This window comes from Pristis pectinata, chromosome 6 (genome assembly GCF_009764475.1).
Source record: "Pristis pectinata isolate sPriPec2 chromosome 6, sPriPec2.1.pri, whole genome shotgun sequence".
Classification (NCBI taxonomy): Eukaryota; Metazoa; Chordata; class Chondrichthyes; order Rhinopristiformes; family Pristidae; genus Pristis; species Pristis pectinata.
In genome coordinates this window covers 89582650-89594650 of record NC_067410.1, presented here as the reverse complement: position 1 = coordinate 89594650, position 12001 = coordinate 89582650, and the positions used below count along the sequence as shown (strand labels likewise).

The window sequence follows — 12001 nt, the reverse complement described above, 5'->3', positions numbered from 1 at the left end:
TTTCACAATAATGGGCTAAAGCAATTTTGGTTCATTGCTGCTCAGGATTTAAAACAAAAGGAAATATTGACCAGGGCTCTAACATGCTTTTTGATTTAAATACAGAATAAATATTGAAGTAATATGTCTCAAAGACAACAGGATACTGCATCACTTATACTTAATAACAGGACAGCAGTGGAACTAATATCAAATGGTGGGTAGTCATGCTGACTCACCCATGTTAGTATCCACCCTGAGTTTTAGCTGGACCTGCATCCTGGTGACTGGATTTCCTGCCAGAAACAGGTGGGGCCTTCATAAGCCAAATGCAGGTCAAGTACCATGATTAAGATTGCAGTCCACTTATGTTTCAATCTGATGTCTGTTCTTGCTACTACCCACTAACAATACACTGTTCAAGTCAACAGCTGGCTCTTTTCAGTGATAACTGGAGCAGTCCTCACCCGTCAGCTGAAGCTGACAGAACTTTCGGTGATCTTGCTTCTGAGGTTCACATCTTAATGTAGCTGATATTTCATGCTATTACTGTGGAGGCTTCAGTTACAGCCTAACTATTGTTTCATGTAGGCACTGTGAACTATCAGTTGGATCAAATATTTTGTGCTAGTAGCTCTATGACCCAGAATTAACAATGGCTCAACACAATGGATCCCATGCTGCCTCCTCTGGATGGCAGCCCCACCTCCCACTCCAGTGCTAATCAAAACCACTCTTATTATTTTCATCCTCAATGCCCCCCCATGGAGCACAATGCCTTAAAACTTTTAAAACTTTACTTATACAGCACAGTAACAGGCCCTTCTGGCCCAACGAGTCCACGCCACCCATTTTAAACCCACGTTAACCTACCTGTACGTCTTTAGAATGTGGGAGGAAACTGGAGCACCCGGAGGAAACCCACGCAGACACAGGGAGAACGTACAAACTCCTTACAGACAGCGACGGGAATCGAACCCCAATCGCTGGCACTGTAATAGCATCGCACTAACCGCTATGCTACCATGCTGTCTTGACAGCAGCTAAACAGCAAAGCTGGAACATGGACCTTGAAGCAAACTAGATTTCGATCCATTTCAAATGTGCCTGTTCCTCACTCACAATGCAAATAGTCTGCTCTCAAGCAGACTGCCTTTATTTTTTTTAACCTACTGTGAGAATCATTCAGACACCAATATAAATGCATGTAAGAACACGTATCCATTGTTGGTAAGATTTTAACTACTATTGTATGGCCTCCAAAAGAGGCCCCTGGCTAACAATATTGTAAGGTGCAGGGTTGAAAAGCATAAGTGCAAGATTTCAAAGAAACCTCATTTGGCGCAGAAGTTCCACTTACAAAACAGATTGTAATAATAATCATTTGAATTTTTGAAGTAGTACAGCGATTCTGTGCATGACAAGACACAAAGGTCAGCTGAAATACAGAAAAATATAACCATTCTGTTAAACTCAACCACTGTATGGAGCATGCAATGAGATACCAAGGTAACCATACATAAACCAGGTCTGGACAGAAATCACAGAGAATTTTGCATATGTGCATGTCAGGTGAAGGACGGACATGTGGAAATGTGGTTAAAATGAAAAATGGGTCACAATGATACAGCAAAGAACAAATGGATAAGATTAGGGGAAAAAAGGGGAAAACTTGTAATTAGATATCTCTAAAAATAAAAAAGGGAAAGAAAAGCTCACCAATGACAAAGACTGGCATGAAGGCTCCACACGGTACAGGAATTGTTGTGGCCAGCGCAGACATCCAGAACTGAAAAGAAAAAAATTGTTTCATTAATTTTAAGCAGGGCAAAATAGACCTTAAAGGCAAACAATCAAAACAGAATTAAATAAACTATTGGTTAATTCTTGTGTCAACATGGCTGCAAGATAGAAATTAGGTAAAACAGAAAACAGGCAAATTCATCATATCAAACTGCAGAATTCTCATCTATTTTTCCAATGTAGGATAAAAATAAAAAGGGAAGGGCTGTGAAAACAAAGCTGTTGTAACTGGGACCCCTTATGTTAGGTGAACAGTTACACAAAGTAATAAATATTTGAAATTTTATTGTGCTCTTTATAATTGAAGAAATGAGATTTAAGTGCAATATACAATGAAAATCTGCCATCAAATCTTGTTCACAATATTTCTATCAATTAAAACCTCCAGGCGGTGTATCCGAATTGAAGTGCCATTTTGCAGTGTTGCTGAACTACGCTTAAGTCCAAAACATTGGACAAGTAAGTCTTCGCTAATTTCACAAAGCAAGCTGTTTTCGTGTCAACGAATGTAACAATAGCATAAAATCCATCCACCTTGGTATAGGAGGGAGTTGATGACATCACGTACTTCATTAAATGTTCAATAATTTGGAACCTGCAAACTGCAGAGCAGTTCTGCTTTTGTTTAGAAGAATAGCTCCTTAACCATAGAAAAGTACATCACTGGACAGGCCATTTGGCCCATGATGTTGTGCCAATCTATACTGAAAGTCCTCTTCTTGTGTATCATCCATATCCCTCCATTCCCTTCATATTCATGTATCTATCTAAAAGCCTCTTAAACCCCATCAAATTGCCTACTTCCACTACTACCCCGGTAACCCATTCTGGGCACCTATCACTCTCTGCAAAAAAAAAAACTTCCCCCTTCTAACCTTAAAAGCATGTTCTCTGGTGTTTGACATTTCTACCCTGGGGAAAAGATTCTAACTCTCTACCCTATCTATGCCTCTCATAATTTTAAAAACCTCAGCCTCTGACACTCCAAGGAGAACAATCCAAGTTTGTCCAACCTTATGGCTCATACCCTCTAATCCAAGCAGCATCCTGGTAAACCTCTTCTGTACCCTTTCCACAGTCTTCACATATTTCAACCAGAACTGCACATAATACTCTATGTGTGGTCTGACTAAAGTTTTATATAGCTGCAGCATGACTTCCTTACTCTTATACTCAACACCCCTACCAATGGAGGCAACGATGCCATAAGCCTTCTTTACCACCTTATCCATTTGTGTAGCCGCTTTCAGTGAACTATGAACCTGGACCCCAAGATCCCTCTGTACCTCAGTGCTATTAAGGGGCCCACCATTTACTGTATACTTTCTCCAGTCATTTGACATCCTAAAGTGCAACACCAAATTCCATCTGCCATTTCTCTATAACTGATCTATATCCCACTGTGTTCTTTGATAGTCCTTCAAACTGCCCATAACTCCACCAATCTTGGTGTCATCCGCAAACTTGCTAATCCACCCATCTATGTTTTCATCCAAATCACTGAGAGAGAGAGAGGTGTGTGTGTGTGTGTGTGTGTGTGTGTGTGTGTGTGTGTGTGTGTTTATGCATATTATATATAATCACAAACAACAGAGGTCCCAGCATGGACCTCCAGCCAGAAGAACAGCCTTCCACCCCCACTCTCTGTCTTCTATGGGCAAGCCAGTTCTGAATCCAACCTTGCTATTCACCCTGGATCCAATGCATCTTTATCTTCTGAATCAATGTAACATGAGGGGCCTTATCAAATGCCTTACTGAAGTCCATGTAGAAAATGTCCACTGCCTTACCCTCATCAAGCACCTTTGTCACTTCTTCAAAAAAAACAAGTTTGTAAGGCACGTCCTGCCCCACACAAAGCCGTACTGATTGTCCCTAAGCAGACCATGTCTTTCCAAAGATACAAGAGATTCTGCAGATGCTGGAATCTGGAGCAACACACACAAAATGCTGGAGGAAATCAGCAGGTCAGGCAGCAGCTATCTGACCTGCTGAGTTCCTCTAGCATTTTGTGTGTGTTGCATGCCTTTCTAAATCCACATAAATCCTACCTCTAAGTAAACTTTCCAACTGCTTCTCTCCCATTGATGTGAGGCTCACTGGCCCATAATTACCTGGCTTATCCTTATTTCCCTTCTTGAACAAAGGCATAACATTTACCACTCTCCAGTCCTCTGGGACCTTACCTGTTGCTAGTGAGGACACAAAGGTCTTTGTCAAAGCTCCAGTAATCTCCTCACTTGCTTCTTTCAATATTCTGGGATATATGCCATCAAGCCCTGGGGATGTATCCACCATAGTGCTTTTCAAAAGACCCAGCACTACCTCTTCCTTAATTTCAAAATGTCCCAGTACATTAGGATATCCCACTCAGTTTTCACTATTCTCCAAATCCTTCTCCTGCTAAATACGGACACAAAGTACTCATTTAGCACCTCAACCATGTGCTCTGACTCCAATCACAAATTCCCTCCTTTATCCTTGAGCAGATCTACCCTCTCCTTAGTTATCCTCTTTTTATTTATGTAAGTATAAACCATATTAACCATATTTAAAGAAGTCTTCTTTGTATCCCTCAACAAGATAAAAATAAATGAAACAAAGTGAATGCCACCAGATTTCATAACATGTCAGCAAATATTGTCATCTCCGGAATTACTTCTGTAATTACACTTCTATGACTCCAGTAAGCCACAGATATCCATCTTCTTGATTATTCCTCTACATGACACTGTGGGACTTTATTCAATAACCCCTTCCATTAATTGGTGCCTTTGATATAATGATCAATGTTAAAAAGAAAATCTGACATCCTGCAGACTACCAAGTACTCAGCAAAGAAGTAGGGATGCTCAAGCTGAAGACAGTGTTCATAAGGTGGAAAAATCAAGGGAACGAATTCCACATCATGATGCCTAGGCAGTTGGAGATCTGGTCAGTAAAAGTGGAGTGATTCAGATCCAATCCTGGCAAAGTTGCCACATAAATGAAAATTGTTTAATATGATGAGTGATTTAAAAGTAAAGAACAAATCTCAAGGCACTTCTACACTTGGAAGGAACTAACGAAGAACAATGTCAACAGGTAACAGAGGAAAAGACACTGGTCACAATGCCATTTACCAAAGGCACACAGTAGATCCAGAAGCGGCAATATGATCCATACATCTCAACACCAGAAGACAGGAGGAAGTACAGCATCTTCTCCTGCAGTCTTATTGCTTTCCAATGCTGGCAATGCAGGGAAGGATGGTGTTCTCAGAGCTGGAGTGAGGGAAGGATGTGGGTAGCGTGAGGTGGGTGGAAGAGAAGGTGCAGAGAATGGACAGCAGAGTTCTTGAGAAAAAGAGGGTTGGTTCAATGTGCAGCAAGAAGGAGAGGGCCAAGTGGAAGGATGCAAGAGATAGTAAGGGTCTAAGGGAGGGTGGGAGGAAGGTAGGGGCCAATGGGACACTGAAGAATAGTAATTATACTTGGTTTCTTCAACAAGTCCTGAGGTACTTTACAGAACATGTACGTAGAACCAAATATAATTGCTATTCTTCAGTGTCCCATTGGCCCCATGCCAGACATTGTGATAAGAGAAATTAAGTTAGGGACCTAATGTTTGTTTGAAGAGCAAGTAGAGAGATGGAAACATTTAGACAGTGACCACTGTAACTGAAATCCAAGAAGGTTAATTCGCCACCACTGGGAGAGTCAAAAAGGGAAGAAGGAAAGAAGTTTTCAATAAACAAATAGAGCATTCAAGGAGCGATATAGAGCTGGAAAAAGTTGGAGGAATGGATTGTGATGAGACATTGGAAAAGGATGGATCAAATATGCAGCACAGGAGCAAGCCATTCAGCCCTAATGATTTATGCCAAGGTTTGTGCATTCTGCATCCTTCCACCCATCCTTCCTAAAAACTTAGTTGCTCTCAATTTGGCTCCACTCTCCCAAAATTCTTGAATTTGTTAGTGACCGTCTTACACGTATGGCCACCGGTTTTCACTGACCCCACGCAGAAACATTTTCTCCATGTTTGTTCTAGTAAACTCTCAATTATTTTAGACTTCTAAGGTTACCCTTAAGCAATTTATTTCCTGATACTTATAACATTTCAGTTTTAGTATCACCACTGTGAATATTGCTTTGACCCACAACAATATTTCTTTTTCCCCTTTTTTCATAGAGAGACCAGAAATGTCATACAATATCCCAAATGTGACCTAACCATGGCACTGTAGAAGTCTGGGATGACTTCCTTGTTTCTGAATTTTACCCCCCTCCAGAAATGAAGACCAGCTTTGATTTGTTTTATTTGTAGCACTAGTCTTTGTTACTGATTATAAAGATGTACATAACTTTGCTCCTAGTTCACCTAGCTCCTCAAATCCCATTCACACATTCCGCCTTCTGCCAGCTAAGGTACTCCATCTTACGCTTGTCCCTTTTGAAATTTGTTTGCCAATAATATTTTCAGAATGTAGTACCAATGTCCTGTATTATATCACAATCCTCCTCTCTGCTAACAATATGCACTTGGTATTTTCTGCACATTTAGAAATTGCACTTGAAGTTCCAAAGTCCAAATCACAAATAGAAATTGCAAACATCAGTTAGCCCAGCATTACAGCATGTCCCACCTTTTGCCAGGCTGAGCAGAAACTCCATGGCTCTACCATGTTTCCTGTTTGTACCCAGCTCAGTGCCCAGAATCCTCATACCCAGCTCAAATATAACTTTCTCATTATCATTAATTCATTGCTGCTGGTAAGTGATGCCTTGTCTTTGATAGTTCTGCTTAAATCAACAATCAGGAGGTATGGTTGGTGATACCCTCTCTGCTTTCTTGCTTTTCCCGGAAGGGGCAATATGGTGGTGCAGCTCCAGTGATCTGGGTTTAATCCTGGCTTCTGATGCTGTCTGTGTGGAGTTTGCACATTTTCTCTGTGACTGTATGGGTTTCCTCTGGTTGCATTCCACATCCATAAGATGTGTTGATTGGCAGGTTAATCAGCCGTTGCAAATTACACCAAGTGTGTTGGCAAGTGACGGAAGTGAGGGGAGAATAAAAATGGGATTAGTGCTTGATGGTTGGCTTGGACTTGGTGAGCTGAAGGGCCTGTTTCCATCCTGTAAGATTCTATGACTCTATAATCCATTGCCCTAAAGTTGAATGGGAATGTTTACATCTCCAACATCTTTAGTGAGGAATTAGGACAACTAATCAAGGGATCAGTTTTTGCTCAAATTTGCTTCTTGGTCAACAAGTGAGTGAACAAGAGAAATTTCTGGTCAAATTTTCTGTTCAGTTGTAATTACAGAATATTTGAAAAAGGGTAAACTACCAACCTTCACCCTAACACTTACAATAACTATCTTCCCTTCCTTCTCCACCAAAACATAAATAAATGAAAAGTGTGACCTTAACCCAGGGAGTGCTTTCATCTGAGAAAGAAGGCAAACAAGATTGATTTTATATAAGATGCAACAGATGCATTACAGCAATCTGCCATTAATTAATTAATTATGTGCCAAGACCAATCCATTGGCTATTCACACAATTCTAACCAATGCAAGGAGATGTTGATCATCTGAACTGCTTCAGTGTGAAGCTAATTCAATACTAAACTTTTGACCATTTTTAAGAGAAAGCATTCTCTGCCATTAGGGAAAAAGCAGTTTGAAAATTAAATCCACAGAAAGATGTAGGTTTATCCAAATACAAGATTATTTGCAAGAAATCATTTAATACCAATATGCTGCCTACCCTTTGTGGATTGTTCAAGCATTGATGTGTGTTAAAACATTAGTTCACTGTAACTAGAATGAATAATTTCCTAATGGATGAACATGCACCAAAGCTTTGATGTTATACATTTTGGCAGGTTACATTTAACAGATTGCTGCAAACTTTCTCAAAATACTGTGACCACATACTGAAAGGCAGTTAAATTTATTTCAACCTACAGAGCCATTTCTACTGCTTTAAACCTGAAGCAATGTTTTGACAAATCATTTTGGAACTAAGGAACAATGTAAACAAAACAGGTTCTCTGGTTTCCTCCCACAGCCCACAACATGCCAGTGAGTTAATTCATGACTGTAGTGGGGTAAGTAGTAGGAGAATTAGGGGAATTGGATGAGCTTGTGAGAGAATAGACTACAGAGAACAAAAAAATGGAGGAATGGGACTGATGTGAATGCTCTGAGAACCAGCAGAGATTCAGAAAGAGGCCACTAGGCCTATCATGGCAGAAAGAAATGGGAATATAGAAAATAGGAATTCAAATCAATGGTTAATGGTAGGTCCAAAGATTGGGATAAATTCAGAATCTAGCATAGGAAGACTAAACAAATCATCAAGGAGAAAATAAACTATGAGGGTAAACTTGTGAGGAAATTAAAAACCGACAAGTGAGAGAGAGTGAGGTCATAGTGAACAGTGGCCCCACAGAGAATGAGGCGGCAGAAATACTTATGAAGAACACAGAAGTGCCATGGGAGTGAAACAGATATCTTGTATCAGCTTTTTACAGTAGAAGATACTATGAGCATCCCACTGATACTAAAAAATACAGATATGGAATTAAGTACCGTCACCAACACTAGCGAATTGGTATAAGGCAAACTGGTGGGTCTGAAGGCTGCTAAGTCCCCAGGATTTGATGAAGTTGCTACAGAGACAGTGGATGCCTTGGCTGTATCTTCCAAAAATCCTCAAATTCTAGAAGGTAGGAAAAGATTGGAAAAATCTCATTGTGATACCCTTATTCAAACGTAATTAATTATTAATGAGGTAATAGCAAAAAAGTCAGAATCTCATCAATTATTTTTCCTGGAGTGCATCTTATAAATGGAAAAAAAAAGCCCAGTTGAACTAATGATAGATTCGGGGTAATCACAGTTTGGGAGCTCTCATATTTGAGAAAAGACCACCTCTACTCAATTGAGCTTTTTGAGGTGGTGACAAAGATGATTGATGAGGGTAGGGAAGTGGACGTTGTATACATGGACTTTAGTAAAGCATTTGACAAGGTCCCTCATGGCAGCTGTTGCAAAAGATTCAGAATAAGGGATCCATGGTGACTTGGTAGATTGGATTCAAAACAGGAGACCATAGAAGACAGAGGGTAGTGGTGAATGGGGTGTTTTTCTGACTGGAGGTGGTGGAAGCAGGTACGATAGCAACAGTTAAGTAGTATTTAGACAGGCACGTGAACAAGCAGGGAATGGAGAGACATTGACCATGTGCAGTTTAAATTGGCATCAAGGTTGGCACAAACATTGTGAGCCAAAGGGTCTGTTCCCGTGCTATACTGTTATATGTTCTATATACTTGCTGTCAGAGATGGAAAATGCAAGCAATTGAGGTATGAATATACATTTGCATCAAAATCAGGTATGGTGGTATAGCGGTTAGGGTAACGCTATTACAGCGCCAGCGACCTGGGTTCAATTCTGGCCACTGTCTGTAAGGAGTTTGTACGTTTTCCCCAAGTCTGCATGGGTTTCCTCCAGGTGCTCCTGTTTCCTCGCGCATTCCAAAGACGTACAGGTTAGGAAGTTGCGGGCATGCTATGTTGGTGCCGGAAAGCATGTCAACACTTACGGCTGCCCCCAGAACACTCTACGCAAAAGATGCATTTCACTGTGTGTTTCGATGTACTTGTGACTACTAAAGATATCTTATCTTATAAATTGGAAATCAGATAGAATACATGCAAATTGAATCTTTAACACGTCAATGTACAATATTGATATTACATAATGGCCCGAGATTGGTATGTGTATAAAAAAAGCTATAAATAGCCTTATACCTGACTGAACCTCATTATAAGTTGCATTGAAACTTAGTAGCAGAGATCTGCAAGTGCATGATTCATTACACAAGTCCCATATGAAGGTCAAGAGTTCCCAGAAGATCTAATAAACCACCAAGTAATTTTTTTCACATTTTTGCACCAGGCAGAAGATACACTGCAACTGATGCAAATTCCAAACAGCTGGAAATCACCTTCTAGGTGTGACTGAATTACTGAACAATAGATCCCAATTTTTGTTAATTTGCATTGTTGTTAATCGAACATTTCAGATGCATGCTCTTGGTATCAGCTATATGTCCATACATATTACATTTTTAATCTTATTTTAATTAATAAAGCCAAAATAAATAAGATTAAGAATTACATTATGAAATATAATCAGCGTAAGTCAGGACACCTGGTTGAGTGGTGCTATAACAACCTCCTCTCATTAAATGTCAGTGAAACTAAAGAGCTGATTGTTGACCTCGGGAAGGAGGAGGGGGGCAAACATGTGCCAGTCTACATTGGGGGATTGGTGGTGGAGAAAGTCAGCAGCTTTATGTTAATGTGTTAATATCCAGTGAACATTAGTAACATGTTAATGCTAACAACATGTTAATGCCTGGCAGCATTCCTGGGTGTAACTATGTCTGTCCTGGGCCCAGCACATTGATGCAATCATACAGAAAGTGTGCCAGCATCTTTATTTTCTTAGGAGGTTCAGCTTGTCACCAAACATTCCAACAAACTTCTACAGATGTACTGTTAAAGGTTTCCTGACTGGTTGCATCATAGCCTGGTGTGGCAATTCGAAAGCACAGGAATGCAAGAAGCTGCAGAGAGTAGTTGACTCTGCCCGATACATCATGGGCCCATCCCTCCCCACCATTGGTAGTATCTACAAGAGGTGATCCCTCAAGAAAGCAACATCCATCATCAAAGATCTCCACCATCCAGTCCATGCCATATTTTCACAGCTACTATTGGGCAGAAGGTACAGAAGCCTTAAGTCCCACACTGCCAAGTTCAAGAACAGCTACTTTCCTTCAACCATTCAGTTCTTAAACCAACTGGCAAAACCCTAATTACCACTACAGTTTAGCAAAATCATAAGGACTCTGATCACTTTGCACTAAAATTGACTTTTTTTTTGTTTTGTGTTGTTCTCTTGTAAAAATTGTGTATAATTTATGTTTAATTTATATTTTTCTTGTGAATGCTGCTTATACGATGCTCTGTGCCTGTGATGCTGCTGCAAGTAAGTTTTTCATTGCACCTGTGCATTTGACAATAAACTCAACTTTGACATTGAATAGATAAAATACCATCAAGAGTGCAATGTTAGATTTGGAAAGTGTAAATTAGCAGATTGAGATAGTTGATAAGAGTAATATCATTTATTAAAGTGTAATGAATTTATCATTAATCATGGAAACAACTTTTCACGTGACCCTTTAGAATCACATTGTACCAAGCAGTAAGTGCTTGAACAACATTCTCTTTCATAACAAAATACATCACTATGAAGACACAGGTCCAAATTTTGCAGCAAAAACGCTGATATGGTGAATGATGTTTGCAATTATTAATAGAAAACGCTTCAGCAAATTCAGTCACAGAACATGCGCAGCTAAATATGATCAGTGCTTGTTGCCCATGATTAGCTTTGAAAAAAATCGGAATTTTGCTGTCTGCTTCACCTTTGACAAATTTTGAATTAGTAGTCGACACATGAACTAAATGCAATGCATAAAACTGTCTTGTTATTACAGGCAAAAGGACACAATATGATAATTGCACAATTGTTAATTATTGCCAAACTATCCAGCACTGAACATGAACTATTACAAGTGCACAACCATTCCTTCAACTATTGCTTTACATCGTCACTCCTTTAAACACTCTTACTTCCTTCTTCAACCTTCCTCTGTTTCTCAGTCCTACAGTCACATTAGTCAAGGAGATGCACAGTTGACACAACAGTTGAAGGAATGAGGCCATACTTGTAATGGTTATTGTTCAGTACCAGAGTGTTTTATTTGCAGTAATTAACAATCATCATGCCAAGACCTAGGTTTCCTGTTTCTCTCGCCTCACTGCTGTCAACTCACCCCAAGTATACACAAGTCTAACTCACAGCAAAATAGCAAAGTCAGCACTATTATTTTCTTCTTTATACTGTTGATACAAGAAATGAATTTAATTTGAAGCAAAATAATGACTTCAATTTCAGTACTGTTTTGCCAATCCAGTGATAGTAGCTGTGTTCTATAAAAGGCTGCTACAATGACTCTAACCCACTACCAACTTTATCAGGATGTTAGATAGATTTATTTATTTTTTAATCAATCTTCTGATTTAATTATAAACCATATTATGTACAGTTCATGAATTATCACACCTCTTAGTTAACAGTTCTCCATACTT

The 12001-nt window shown here is 39.6% G+C and overlaps 1 protein-coding gene across 2 annotated transcripts in view; it reads right to left on the bottom strand.

Annotated features, from left to right (window-relative positions):
• The window catches only part of clcn2c (chloride channel 2c), a 456139-nt gene that overhangs the window by 133016 nt on the left and 311122 nt on the right, over positions 1-12001 (bottom strand). For both annotated transcript variants that reach the window (XM_052017638.1, XM_052017637.1), the window contains exon 13: positions 1699-1768. In XM_052017638.1, the coding sequence (XP_051873598.1) occupies positions 1699-1768 (70 nt within the window). The remainder of the gene's footprint in view (positions 1-1698; positions 1769-12001) is intronic.